The 15539-nt window shown below is 49.6% G+C and overlaps 1 protein-coding gene across 1 annotated transcript; it reads left to right on the top strand.

Moving 5' to 3' along the window:
* The first annotated feature begins 13887 nt into the window (after positions 1-13887).
* Positions 13888-14523, top strand: LOC141027007 (uncharacterized). The gene has a single exon (XM_073503916.1). The coding sequence runs from the start codon at positions 13888-13890 to the stop codon at positions 14521-14523; it is 636 nt and encodes a 211-aa protein (XP_073360017.1).
* The last annotated feature ends 1016 nt before the right edge of the window (positions 14524-15539 follow it).

Here is a 15539-nt window from a genome sequence, read left to right as displayed (position 1 = left end):
TCCACGAGCAAAACAGGATCAGCACCAAGACTCCTTGGGTGTTAGAATCATTACTATGTAATCTAGATTATTGACTCTAGTGCAAGTGGGAGACTGAAGGAAATATGCCCTAGAGGCAATACTAAAGTTGTTATTTACATTTCCTTATATCATGATAAATGTTTATTATTCATGCTAGAATTGTATTAACCGGAAACTTGGTACATGTGTGAATACATAGCCAAAACTGAGTGTCCCTAGTATGCCTCTACTTGACTAGCTCGTTAATAAAAGATGGTTAAGTTTCCTGACCATAGACATGTGTTGTCATTTGATGAACGGGATCACATCATTAGAGAATGATGTGATGGACAAGACCCATCCGTTAGCTTAGTATTATGATCGTTTAGTTTTATTGCTATTGCTTTCTTCATGACTTATACATATTCCACTAAGTATGAGATTATGCAACTCCCAAATACAGGAGCACCTTGTGTGCTATCAAACGTCACAACGTAACTGGGTGATTATAAAGATGCTCTGCAGGTGTCTCAGAAGGTGTTTGTTGGGTTGGCATAGATCGAGACTAGGATTTGTCACTCCGAGTATTGGAGAGGTATCTCTGGGCCCTCTCGGTAATGCACATCACTATAAGCCATGCAAGCAATGTGACTAATGAGTTAGTTACGGGATGATGCATTACGGAACGAGTAAAGAGACTTGCCGGTAATGAGATTGAACTAGGTTTGATGATACGGACGATCAAATCTCGGGCAAGTAACATACCGATGACAAAGGGAATGACGTATGTTGTTATGAGGTTTGACCGATAAAGATCTTCGTAGAATATGTAGGAACCAATATGAGCATCCATGTTCCGCTATTGGTTATTGATCGGAGATGTGTCTCGGTCATGTCTACATGGTTCTCGAACCCGTAGGGTTCGCACGCTTAACGGTCGATGATGATTTGTATTATGAGTTATATGTTTTGTTGACCGAAGTTTGTTAGGAGTCCCGGATGAGATCACGGACATGACGAGAAGTCTCTAAATGGTCAAGAGGTAAAGATTGATATACTGGAAGGTTATATACGGACACCGGAATGGTTCCGAAGAGGTTCGGGGATTTTTTGGAGTACCGGGAGGTTACCGGAACCCCCTCGGAAAGTTAATGGGCCTCATGGGCCATAGTGGAGAAGAGGAGGCATGCCACGGGAGGTGGCGCGAGCCTCCCCCTTGCCCAATCCGAATTGGACAAGGGGAGGGGGCGCGGCCCCCCCTATCCTTCTCCCACTCCCCTCGTTCCAGTTTCCCCTCTCCGTTGGAAGGAAGGGGGGCGAATCCTACTAGGAGTTGAGTCCTAGTAGGACTCCCCCCCCCTTGGCGCGCCTCCTCCTGGCCGGCCACCTCCTCCCCCTCTCCTTTATATACCGGGGCGGAGGGCACCTCAAAGACACATCAATTGTTCTCTTAGCCGTGTGCGGTGCCCCCCTCCATGGTTTACTCCTCCGGTCATAGCGTCGTAGTGCTTAGGCGAAGCCCTGCGCGGATCACATCACCATCACCGTCACCACGCCGTCGTGCTGACGGAACTCTCCCTCGACCCTCTACTAGATCAAGAGTTCGAGAGATGCCATCGAGTTGAACGTGTGCTGAACACGGAGGTGTCGTACGTTCGGTACTTGGATCGGTTGGATCGTGAAGACGTTCGACTACGTGAACCGCGTTAACCTAACTTTTCCACTTTCAGTCTACGAGGGTACGTGAACACACTCTCCCCATCTCGTTGCTATGCATCTCCTAGATAGATCTTGCGTGATCGTAGGAATTTTTTTTAAATTGCATGGTACGTTCCCCAACAATGTGAACGCCGACTACATGACACTTCACCATACTTGGGCCTAAGGGAAGACATTGTGGAGTAATAAGTAGATGATGGGTTGCCAGAGTGGAAGAAGTTTAAACCCTAGTTTATGCGTTATTCCGTAAGGGGTTGATTTGGATCCATATATGCATGCTATGATTAGATTGATTTTAATTCTTCTTTCGTAATTGCAGATGCTTGCAAGAGGGGGTAATCATAAGTCAGTTGTTTGTTCAAGTAATAATAGTACCCAAGCACCGGTCCACCCACATATCAAATTATCAAAGTAGCGAACGCGAATCAACTAAACATGATGAACATAACTTGGCGAGAATTCCCATGTGTCCTCGAGAGCACTTTGTTTTATATAAGAGAACTTTCTGGCTTGTCATTTTCTATAAAAAGGATTGGGACACCTTGTTGCACCTTTGTTACTATTGCTACTTGTTACTCGTTACAATTTTTTTTTTGAAGAATAACGACAGTGGGAGAGGCTCCCACTGACTTTGTATTACTCACAAAGGACCAATTACATATGTGTTACAAAGGGTTTTGTGCCCCCCCGGCCATTCTAGCTATCCACGGTCCTAGTGACCCAAATTTATAATGTAATTAGACAGGAAAGGATGAAGTTCCTCTCGGCAGTTATGTGTAAGCAGCTCCAAGAGATGCTTGAATCTAGCTAGCCATGCTCCATAGGAGTGCTGAATCCCTCTAAAGTGTTGATTGTTTCTCTCCATCCAAAGACTCCAAGCAGCCAAGAGAAAGATATCCATGAAGAGAGGTTGTCTCCAATTAGCCCTACCTCCATGCAGAAGAGCCAGTCTGTTGTCATCTATCGGCCATGTCATTCCAACTACATCCCAGCAGTGTTGACTAAAGGGGCAGTTGAAGAACAAATGTTCCACCGTTTCCTCTGGAGGGTTTTGGCAGAACATGCATGCATAGTTGCCCCCCATGACAACAAAATGTCTGCGTTTGAGCATATTCCTGGTATTCAGACGATCAACTAGGAGTAGCCACCCAAACATCTTGAATTTGATCGGGCTTTTAGCTTTCCAGAGCCATCCAAACGCCTCATCTGCCACAACCTGTTTGTAGCAGTGGTTATAAAACTTTTTGGACGAAAAACGCCCGAGCATGCATTCCCAGACATCACAGCTATCAGCGGCCAGCCGATTTTGCGGTAACCCCTCCTGGATCTCTTTGATTTCCTCTCACGCTTGGGTTGAGAGAGGTAGACTAAAAATCGCGGCTGGGTCAGTACCAGTAAGAACCTTAGCAATGGAGTCATCCTCATTCAAGCAAAATGAAAAGGCTCGTGGGTATATATCCATTACTGGGGAATCCTGAGTATTATCAAACCAAACATCTTTCCAGAACAGAGCACTAGAGCCATCCCCGGGGGTTACTTTAGTGATCCCTCGGAAGATCCCACTGAGTTGCATCACATCTTTCCACCAGAAAGAGCCCACCGCCTCAGATGCATGCGGTATCTTGTTTCTGTAGTAGGCATCCCAAACGAGCTCCACCCAGGGAACATCTTCATGATTATAGAATTTGAACAGATATTTTAGGAGGAGGGCTGCATTCTGTGTTTTAATATCAATAACACCAAGGCCTCCGCATCGTTTTGGGCGGCAGACAAGTTCCCAGGCCGCGGGAGAGTTATTTTTGACCCCATCTTCAGAGTTTTTAGCCCAGAGGCAATATCTACGCAGCTTGTCCAGATGCTCAATCACCTTTGGGTGTATTTTGATTGTGCACATTGCATATATCAGCATCGAAGTCACAACTGAATTGACCAAGGTCAGTTTAGCCCCAGATGACATCAGTGACAGCGCAGTGGATGTCTTCCGCTCAACTGCATGAACCAGCGGCATAAGATCAAGGAGACTGGGCGTCGTCGTGCCCATTGGCAGGCCGAGGTATGTGAAGGGCATGGAACCAACAGAGCAACCAAAAAACCCCAGCCAGTTCACAAGCACGTCGGTGATCAATGTTAATGGGTATGAGAGTTGATTTCTGAAAATTGATCTTCAGCCCAATGGAAGTAGCATAATCTTCTAGAATAGCTTTCATACGGGCAGCCTGCACGGGACATGCCTGCATAACTAAAATCGTGTCATCAGCGTATTGAACAACCGGGAAATCACCCGCCCTATCGCGAGGGAGAGGAAGATCAATCAGTCCTTGAGCAAATGCATCATTAACTGCTGCTTGGAGGAGATCAGCCGCAAGGACAAAGATCAACGGTGAGAGAGGGTCCCCCTGGCGCACTCCACACTTACAGTTAAATTTTCGACCAGGGACTCCATTAAGGAGTATAGAAGAAACCCCCGAGCCAAAGATCGTATTCATCCATCCAAGCCATTTGTCATCAAAACCCATGTGTTTCATAATTGCCATCATGGGGGCGTGCTCAATAGTGTCAAACGCCTTTGCAAAGTCTAGTTTGAGGAGGATGTTTTCCCTTGCTGAGGTATGGCATTGATGGATGTATTCAAACGACCACGCTAGGCAGTCTTGGATTGTCCTCCCTTTGAGGAAACCGTACTGATTTCTGTGTATGATCTGGAGGATGACTTTCTGTAGCCGATTTGCCAAGATCTTAGTGATGATTTTCAGACAACAGTTCAGTAAAGTAATTGGTCTATAATCATTTGCAGTTTCTGGAGAAGAGTTCTTTGGGATCAAGGTGATATACCCCTCACTAATACTGGTTATATCTAGCCCTCCGGCATGAAATGCATGGCACAACTCATAAAAGTCCGATTTGATGATCTGCCAGCAGCTCTTAAGAAAGCAACCATTAAAACCATCAGGACCCGGAGCCCGATCACTCGGCATTTCCTTAATAACAGTGTCAATCTCTTCATTGGAAAAAGGTGCCGACAAGTGCTCCAGTCCCTCAATCCAACGGATGATTTTGGAAAGATCAAAACGCATGTGAGTGGGTTTAGAAGAACCCAAACGTTCCTTATAGGTTTTGAACAACACCCCTTCCTTGCCAACATGGTCATGTATTTCCACATCGCCATCACGAAGCATGGCGATAGAGTTATGTCTGTATCTCTCCGTGGCCAGGGACTGAAAGAGTTTGGTATTTTCATCCGCAAATCTAAAGTATCTGATCGTGCATCTTTTCCTCCAGTACTCATTCTGAAACTGTAACAATGTCTGCAAGTGAGATTTCAAAATTTTCCGGAAGTTTGATTCCTGGATAAATAGAGGTCTTTTGTCCTCGAGATTATCCATCGTAGCTAAAGATTCATTACTGTTTTGAATAATGATTTTCAGCTTTGAGATATCCCTGCTCCATCTCTTGAGATCATACCTCAGGGTTTTTAGTTTCTTACAAATGCGGGCGGCAGCGTTCGGGGCATGGCATGCTTTGGACCAGGAGGCGGCCATAAACCCAGAATGATTAATCCAAAAATTCTCAAAACGGAAGAGTTTGGACTTGGGGATAGAGGACTCAATTGTAACCACACAGGGGATATGATCAGACACCGGCTTTCCTAATGGCAAGACCATTGTGTTTGGGAACGAGGTGGTCCAGCAAGAGGACGAAAAGAACCAGTCCAGCTGTTCAAGTAAGGGGTCGTCTTGCATATTACTCCAGGTATATGTTCGGCCCTTCACAGGTAACTCCATCAGAGACTGCGCTCTAATGATTTCATTAAAAAGCAACATGTCTGCAGCGTCACCCCCAGGTTTGTTTCTGTTATTCGTGGAACGAATAAAATTGAAATCACCGAGGATCAACCAGTTCTCATCATCAGGTATATGTAGGTCAAATAACCAATTAGTAAAATCCACCCGACGCTGACCAGAACATGGACCGTAGACATTGATCAATTTCCACGAGTCACTGGATTGTGTAGCAACAAAAGAGACACCCACAGCAAATGAATCAACATACCAAGGTGTGCCCACAAACACGGAGCTATTCCAGATAATAATAAGACCACCAGAGGCACCCACAGATGGGGCAAACACAAATTTATCAAACCGCTTAGGGCAGAAAGTTTTAATAAACGCCAGATCAAAAGAGTCACACTTTGTTTCCTGGATACATATCACAGAGCAACCACTAGTATCGATAGCATTCCTGAGAGCCAAAGTTTTAGCATCGGAGTTGATGCCCCTGATGTTCCACGACAAAACATTCCACGACTTATTCATGAACAAGCTAAAGTTCAGTCTCCAGCCCCCGTGGACGAGCGCTGATCATCCAGGAGCTTCTCGGGAGAAAGAGCATCCTGCGCAATCCCGCAGCGTTTGCCCATCTGTTGAAGATCTTCAATCGTCATAGGAGGGGGACAATCGTCAGACCGAACCTGCACGGGGGCAACAGCCAAAGAAACAGCTGTGATAAAAGAAGTTTCGCGTGGTTTCACCCGTGACTTAGAGCATTTGATGTCAGAGACGTGGTTGATCTTGAAACCATCATACTTAGTAGAACGAGTACTTCTTCTGACAGTGGTTGTGTCCAAAGGCACAAGCACATTGCGGGACTGGGAAGCATTATAAAGAGAGGTAGAAGCAATCACCTGAAGAGCCGTCTCTTGAACAGACAAAGTCACTGGATGTAACTCTGCAACTTGGGGGGCAAGTTGTGAAATCTCCTTAAGACCAGGAGAGCGAGCCGCCCTCCCCCAAGCAGTGTCCAATGCCGAAAGCCTGCCTTCAGCGGCCTCCTGCAACCAAGACGATGGGATGATGGCAGCCCCCATCTGAAAGATTGAACTGAACACCTCTGTCAGAACGTCACGCTCAGGGACTATGCTTTCCAGCCAGGTAGACACAGCAACATTCAACTGGTTCTGTATAAACTTGAAAGGATTGAGGGGAAACATAACAGCCGCAGATGTCTGAAAGGTGAGGGCTGGCGTATATATGCGTTTGAGCATCCCTCCCATCCAGAGCAACAAATCATGATCGACAGCCACAAAAAAACTAGCAGAACTTCCTCCAGCTCTGACGAACGCAAGTCTTGCAGTAGGATTCCCAAGCACAAAACCATCCGCCAATGCTTCCACCGCTTGAAACTCTAAGTCAGAAGACCAAACATCCGACAGGTTGTCCTGGACATTGTTTTCAGGATCCACACCATCCATCAAAGACGGTCCATCGTATTGGAAAAACGTTCTGAAACTAAACCCTGCGTATGGCGGAGGAACCACAGGCCACATTGGCCAACCATTCTCCTGAAATTGCACCTGGGCCGGTGCTGGGGCGTTCCATGCCGCTTCATTCAGAGCCTCTTGGGCAGCCATCTCATCAATTCTTGCTTGCTGCATGAGGGTGTAGTAGGGAAGCTCATAAGGGTGGGGTGATGCATTCAGAAGCGGAGGAGCATCTTCATTGCCAACTAAACTGGGAATAGTATTCCTGCCATTCAGAACATACACTGGTACAGACCAGGATCGAGCAAGCCCTGGTAGCAAACCAACCCTGGTAACCAACAGACTGTGTGGCACTTCAGCCACATCTTTGATATGACACTTAACCAGAACTCTAGCTTTGTTGAAACCCGGACGTGGCCACACAAGGAGTTTTCCAAAATTAGAAACGGCCTTATGAATATAGTGCTCTGTCTGATAATCCATAGGGAAAGCTAGAAACATAACCCAAACCTCATATTCAAAAGCAGGCATGCACATATTGAGACCTTCATCATGAGGTACTAAAGAAAAAGTAGAATCCTCAGACAGAGCGTGAGGTCCCTCCCTAATTGCAGCATCTCGACTCTCCATATCCGCAAAGACCACACAGCCAATTCCTAACGGGTAAATAAAATCATCCACCAAGTCATACTCTAGATCCCCAGTAATGATGCGACAGACCTCGGCCAACCAAAGCTCCTTTTGATGATCAGGGACTGGAGGATGGACTGTAACAATGGCATACCTGTCATGGTTGAGGGGCGGATCATCGACCACCATGACATGGCGCTGGACGCGATGAGCAGGGCCACAGTCGAAGGTCGATCCAACCGGGGCGAAGGCGAACGGGCGCACTGGAAAGTTCGCCATAGCTGGAGTTGTCGGAGATGTGGAATCCGCCGATAGAGGAATCGCCGATGACGGACAGCAAGAGATCGGTGGGAGCGGGGGCAGTGAAGGTTGGGGTGGTGAGCTCGAGGACGCCGGCTGACGCGATTGGGGTTTTTGGCAGGCTGAAGTGACAACACCTTGACCAGGGAGGCGTATCGTCAAGCGTTGAGCGGTGGCCACTTCCGAGGAGCGTGGGATTTTCTGTTTCTGTTTCCAAATCCAACGGGCCCGCATATCCCTCGCAACACGGGCCATACCAACAACCATAGAATTACCAAACACAGACTCCCCCAGCTCACCCCGAGGCAGGATCCTCTCAGATTTTGTTTCTGGTAAAGATTTTGGTGCCCAAATCAAATGAGGTAAAGTATTGCAATAGCTGGGCTTTCGGGCCGCATGACCCAGACGGTGGCATAACGTGCAACGACGAAGCCCAGGACAAAAGCTGGTCATGTGATCAAATGCAGAGCATGCATTGCATGGATGGCCTAGAGGGTCCGGGCCCACCTTGCATGGCAGATGATAAGTGTGATTATTACGTGTAGAAACACCAGAGCCAGGCACAGAGACATCCCCGCAAGGCTGATAAGAATGCCCATTGCAACATTCAGCAACATGACCAAGCCGATCACATAAAGAGCAATGCTTAAGCCGCTTGTATATATAATCTTTAGTGGGAACTGAAGAAATTTGTACCATTTGCTTGACACTGTCATTATCATAACCAGCCTGCCATCCATCCAATATGGAATAAAGAGAATCATCCGGAATGGACTCCCATAAACCCCGATCAAACAACTCACCTCGAAAAGAGGGCAACTTGGACGGAATATCGGAGGAAATAGATACGGATATGGATCCAATCCGAAAAATATCCGGAGAAACCGGAGCCCGAAAACTACCAAAAGAGAGCACCGTCGGAGGCTCGCCGGAATGCAAATCCGTCGGCGGCGGGATCAAACCCAAGTTCTGAAACACTGGAATAGATGCAGGATCCATAGGCATATTATGTTGAGATGATAACCATCTAGATTTGATCGCCGGGCCAGGTGAAGAAGCCAAACCAATCAACTCAGAATCCGTATGCCATGATTGAATCCTGGGGCGCTTGTCCATACCACGATGCAAATGAAAATGACAAATAAAGTCCGGCCAAATACGGTCCCGTAGCCCAAAGATAAAATGTCCCACTCGATTTGATGCCACAGAGAACCGGAAATGACGATCACCCAGGCGAACGACATTGAAACCCGCACCAAGCCCTCCAATACAAGACTGAAGAGCCAAACCAACCGAATCCACCGAAAGGGGAAAACAGGCCGAGGAGAAGGAAACTTCAAGAAAGAATTCCTTGAAGCCGGAGTTGGGGACGAAGTGGACCGTAGATCCAAACCGTGCACGCACCTGTGCCTCGACCTTAAGGCCAGGGGAGAAGTCCCAATGGAGGAGGCCATCCATTGGGCTCGCCAGGAGGAGATTGTAGGGTTAAACCCTAGAATCGCCATCGTAGTCGCCAGAGGTGGAGAGGAGGGAGGCAGTCATTTGATAAAAAGAGAAGTCAGGCGCCTACTCGTTACAAATTATCTTGCTACAGCACTATCTATCATTGTTACTTTCAGTATTTGCAGAGAATACCTTACTGAAAACCGCTTGTCATTTCTTTCTGCTTCTCGTTGGGTTCGACACTCTTACGTATCGAAAGGACTACGATTGATCCAATATACTTGTGGGTCATCACCCCCATGGCCATGGGGTTGCCTCCTCCTCCTTTATCTCCTCCTCCAAGCACTATGAGGGTTGTCATGCCTCACCGTGGGCCTAACACCGGGCCTCCATGTCGTGGACCTCCACCGCAATTTGGGCGTGGTGTACCGGCGTGAGCCTCTTGGACCACATAGGAATGGACTGGGACACAGCTACATCAGACGATGGACAAAGATGTGAATGTGTGATTGGACGATGGCGCGGACGGTGGGAGAATGGCTCTGAGGGGTAGGGTTTTGGGGTGTGGCTGGCTTGCTTCAATAGTTGAGGTGGGCAGAGCGGCGGGTTGAATGCGGGTAGCCGAAGTTGTCTCCTCGTTCGCCACACCAATGTGAATGCCGGGTAGGCGAACGGCCAGTCAGTCAGCACAAATGTTGGTCGGCCACCATTCGGTCATGTCCGCTCCAACCTGTATGGATGCAGCGTGGAGAAAGGGTTCTGGAGCTAGCAGTAGCAGCGGTAGAGGGGTTTTACCAGATTCGGCCATGCGTCACCCTTGTCGCCCCTCCGCCGCTACTCCACCACTCTCCGCCTCGAATTGTCGCTACCCCGCCGCCTCGATTCACGCCTCCGCCGCCCCGATTTGCCGCTCCTCCGCCCCTCCACCCCTCCACCGCTCCTCGTCCTCTCTTCGCGCCGCGCCGCACCCGTGAGCTTGCCGACGCTGTCCTTGTTGCCATCATTGCTGGAGCTCACGTTTGCCGTGTCCGAGCACACACTTGAACTTCTAGAGTTCCCAGGAGCCCGTAACGCCCTTCATTCAGCCTCCCCGTGCCCTGCAGACTCGCGCTCGAGCAAGCCGTGCTCCGGCCGCCACGTCGAGCTCGCTCCCGTCGAGTTTCGGCCACCCCAACTCCTCTGGTTTGCCCCAAAGGACGTGCCTCGCTCCCAGCTATCCGTAGAGCCAAACACCACTGCAAATTGTCGCCTGTAGAGCAAACCCGAGGCACTCCGCCGTGCTTGGTGGTCGCCGGCGGCATAATTAGTTTACATCTCCATGTGCATCATATGTTGGAGTTGCACTTTTACATCACCAATTTACATCTTTTGTTGGAGTTGGCTCTTTTCTAGAGATATAGGTTTTTACATATTCTGTTCTACATCTCTAAATTTTCATCTTCTATCGAAGATGCTGTAAAATCACGATAAGAATTTATGAGTGAAGGGAGTACTACTCAGCAGATGATAAATCTCGGAGAGCGCGACCACGCAGAGGCCACGAGCTCGACACCGCGGCGCTGCCTCCGTGCGACACCTGAAAGCTAGCAGCGCGCGCCGACGTCAGGCGGCAAACCAGCAGCAGCGACGTCGCTCGACGTTACATCCAAATAATCGAACGAAGCGACGTGCAAACACCCACGATTACGCGCATTCCCGGCTCGTGTGTGTGGCTCCCCCACCCCACGCCCGTCGCCGTTCGCGCGGCGGGCGCACCGGCAGATCGATCCGGTGAGATCGACAGGGGCAACAAAGACGGGACGTCACTAATCGTCTGTGAATATTTTGTAATCTACGACCAGATGAAAAAGCATATACGGACAAATGAGAATCCCGTCGTGTAGCTTCGACAGGACGGTCGTTGTCGCCGGCTGGTTGCTTCACTTATTGTGGCGATGACGATTGATCAACTTGACGTGCTCAAACCTAAGAGAGTGTCACCTTTTAGCAAAGCCAGCTTTGGTACGTAATCCCAAACCGTGCAAATGGAAGTGGAGAGGCTGAATGCCGCGTCGTGGGTGGGGTGGGGGGGGGGGGGGGGGAGGGGGTATACAAAGTGGCGATACGTGTGTTGCTTCAAATTTTAAGTTTCAAAATAAACAAAAAATATCAAAAACTACATATCAGAGCCAGGTTTCGATCCTAGGACCTGTGGGTTATGGGCCCACCACGCTTCCGCTGCGCCACTCTGAAGTTTTTGTTGAATAACAAAATCTTGCTTAGATATCTGTTCTCTGAACCGGAGGATATCCAGGCAAAAGCCATCTGTTGTGATTATTTACCAGGCAGACTACAGATCGACACGCATGCACTATCCTGCTCCTGGTGAGCTTCATTCAGCTAGAGGAGTCGAGGTACGTTCCTTTCCAACGCTAGAGGCAACCTGGGAATTATTGTGCTGAAGAATGGCTAGTGCATGCAAATAAAGTTGGTTCGCGGACGGTAGGACGAAGTGGAGATCAACAACATTTCAAGTGGTACAAGTGATGGTACCACGAATTCGGTACCTTTGAAAATGGGACCCGACGAAGTGCGGTAAATCAACTTTCCATCATATGGTCAAACTCACTCTTGCTGATTTCTCTAGAGCACGATCAGGAAGGACGAAGAAGAATTCATCAAACAAAGTGACTTTATATTGATTGAATAAAGACAGTACAACCAATACCCAGAAGCAATAGAGCTCCCTTGTTTTTTTTTTTGAGGGAAATAGAGCTCCCTTGTTAATTAGACAGTTGTATAAAAAAGAATCAAAATTGTCAGACTAACAAATGAGACCAAACCGACACAAGAAATACTAACTCCAAAAGTTTTAAGGAGTCATACGAGTTGAGTCATTGGCTGTGTACTTCTTATTATGCAGAGGCCGGGTATTTGCTCATCGTAGTTGTATTAGCTCGATATAATGTTTGAGTGAAAACACCCTTTATCAAAAATATGAGTCAAGTCATTCACCCAAGCGACGGAAATGAAAAACCATTGAACACATTGTGACAAGAGACACACCTCCCTTACAAGAGAGAATATCGAATTATTACTTATTCATCAAATCACCCATGACTAGGACCAATAACACATAATGGTAAATGGGACAATCACTAGTCCAATCAAACTAAGCAACATCTTCCCATCGACCTATATCAACTTAGGTTTGAGCAATTATTTGTTAGATCAAGTGTCACTGATCTGCGAGACAACAAATAAAATTCTCTTTTTGACGAAGACTGAGCCAACCATGGAACTTTTATTCTCTTTGATGTCGCCCCCATCACAAAAATGATTACACCAAAAAACGCAAATACGTAATAGGCAAAAATCTGGAGGAAATCACATTGTGGGTCCACAAACATGGTTCATAGGTACAATTTTGTCCATTAGCTCACAAATTTCGAAAGCGCGTCTTCAAACATGACAGGAAAATTCAATCTTAGTACAAATTGTGACACATAGGCTTAATTTGACGTAGTGGTGGGTGAGATGTATGTGAAGGGAGGGGATTGAGGGGCTTTAGCAAAGAATGCATAGTATCCCTCTGCCACTTCTTCTTCTCGTGGTTCAGCCAACTGTCTAATTTGTCGCATACGACACACGTACGGATCCATTTTTGCACAAAAAAATTGTTGACCGAACCAAATTCATATTGTTGGGTCTCTCCTTCCTCTGTAGCCCGTCACGACAAGTTTAAACCACGGCGGCGATCATTGAGGTTGAAGCGAGCTAGCGACCACGTGGCGATGCCCCCATGATAGATGGATCTAAGGGGACGGCCACCTGGGGGTGAACCTCCTAAGTTTTTGCCCCTCTCCATCTCTCATTCCTTCGTAGGGGTTTTTGTACTATGATATGATGAACCATCGAAGTGGTTGATTAGAACCACAACTTGGTGTGTCCTTTTCTTCTTTAGAAAAGCATTAGATGAAGGCACGCCCTCACACTGCCAGGTGAAAAGTTAGTCTCTACAGTAGAAATATACGTTTTTTGTCCTCAGATTCTTAGCAAAGTTCACTTCTGGCTATTGAGTATATTGTGTACGTATATGTTTGTGTTTAGGGTCCACCTCCTGTTTCCTTTGTATAGTTAAGGTTGTGACCCACCTCTGTACTTATATATACGTGCCTGGTGCACCGATCAATACATCGCGATTGCACAACCCACACCTTGTCCTTCTACATGGTATCTATCGCAGCACGATCCTAAACCCTAAGCCGCCGCCGCCGCGCCTCTACGCGCCGCCGCCGCTACTCCCCGCCGCTGCCATCAGCCGCCGCCGCCCCTCCCCACAACCCTGCCTTCCGCCGCCGCCGCCTCTCCCCGAGGCCGCCGCCGCCGAACGCCGCTAGCTTCCGCACCGCCTCCCGCACCACCCCGCCCTCTCTCCCGCACCACCCCGCCCTACCACCTGTGCCGCGCACCCCACCCCACCTCGCACCAACTCCAGCCCGCGCCGCACCACCTCCCAACCCGCGCTGCATCACGCGCTCAGAACCCTAACCCTAGCCATGAGCTCCTCCTCCTCCACCGTCTCAAACCCGTTCGCTGGTCCCGATGTCACCCTCGTTCGCGACCTCAACATCCATGAGCGTGTCCCGGTGAAGCTTGATCAAAACACCGCGTCCTACTCCGCTTGGAAGCGGTATTTTTCGCTTGTGTTCCGTGAGTACCTCCTGCACGGCCACGTGGATGGCACCGTGGACTCGGCGCTCATGATCAACGACGAGGAGTGGATAATCCTCGAAGCCACCATCATCCGCTGGTTCTACCTCACCATCTCCAGCGACCTCTTCCACACCCTGGTGGATGACGACGACGACGCCTACGCGGTCTGGACCAACCTCAATGGCCTCTTCACCGATAACAGGCTGCAACGCAAGGTCCTTCTCCACGGTGAGTTTTATGGGTGCCAGCAGCTTGACTCGTCCATCGATGATTTTTGCATGCGCCTCAAGAAGCTTGCCGTTGAGCTCCGTGATCTCGGGGAGACGATCGGCGACGAGCTCCTCATCAGCACCCTCACCGCCGGACTCAACGAGGATTTTGGGAACGCCGCCTCCAACCTCACCCTCATCCCGAAGCCTACCTTCGCTAAGGTGGTCGCGTACCTCAAGTTGGAGGAGCGTCGGATGCGGATGGCGTAGACTCGCGCGACCCACACCGCCCTCATCGCCGGCACCCGCGGGGCTCAAGCCCCACCACCACCGCGCCCGACGCCGCCCCAGCCAGGGGCGCCCGCCTTCCCGCCCGGCATCCCGCCCACCTCGGCCGCTCCCTTCCCGCCGCCCCAGCCGGCGGCCAATGGGGGGGGTCGTCGCGGCGGCCGCAAGCAGGGGGGCGCAGGAGCTCAGGGAGGAGCACCCCGCCAGCCGCAGCAGGCCTATCAGCCGGCCCCGTGGTACGCTGGCCAGAACCCATGGACCGGCGTAGGTTCCCCGTGCCCCTGCCCCGAGTATCCTCGGCGCCTGGCCACCGTCGCACCAGGCGTTCTACGCCGCGCCGCAGCCCTATGCGGCGCCCTACGTGGTGCCCTACGGCCAGCAGCCGCAGCTAGGCGGGCTGCCGCTGCTGCCCCTGATGGCCCCGCCATAGCCTCTCCCGCCGGCGCCGTGGGACCCGGCCCTTCTGGCGGCTCTTCACACCGCCCCTTCTCCATCCAGCTACACCGGCGGCGGCGACTAGTACATGGACACCGGAGCCACCGCCCACATGGCGGCTTATCCCGGTAACCTCCACACCTCCTATCCCGTCCACACTTCCAACTGCATCACCGTCGGTGACGGCTCCTCTCTTCCTATCACCCACATAGGTCATGCATATTTTCCGTCTAACTCCACTCCCATATCCATGTCTAATGTCTTAGTTTCTCCTGAGCTTATTAAAAATCTTGTTTCTGTTCGTTCTCTTACACGTGAAAATCCTGTTACCGTTGAATTTGACGAATGTGGTTTTTCTGTTAAGGACGCTCGCACGCGGATGGTGCTCCACCGATGTGACAGCCCCGACGAGCTCTGCCCGGTTCACTCCGCCACCTCCACCACTTCCGCCGCCCCTGTCGCTCGCCACCGGAGTGGATCTTTGGCACGCTCGCTTGGGTCATCCTAATCCTGCCACCCTTCGCCATATACTTCGGAGTTTTTCTTTCACGTGTAATAAGAAC

This window comes from Aegilops tauschii, chromosome 7, assembly GCF_002575655.3.
Source record: "Aegilops tauschii subsp. strangulata cultivar AL8/78 chromosome 7, Aet v6.0, whole genome shotgun sequence".
Taxonomy (NCBI): domain Eukaryota; kingdom Viridiplantae; phylum Streptophyta; class Magnoliopsida; order Poales; family Poaceae; genus Aegilops; species Aegilops tauschii.
This window is presented reverse-complemented; position numbering and strand designations above follow the sequence as displayed.

Excerpts from the sequence above, each read along its gene's own strand:
- LOC141027007 (XM_073503916.1), top strand. The coding sequence starts at position 13,888 with ATGAGCTCCTCCTCCTCCACCGTCTCAAACCCGTTCGCTGGTCCCGAT.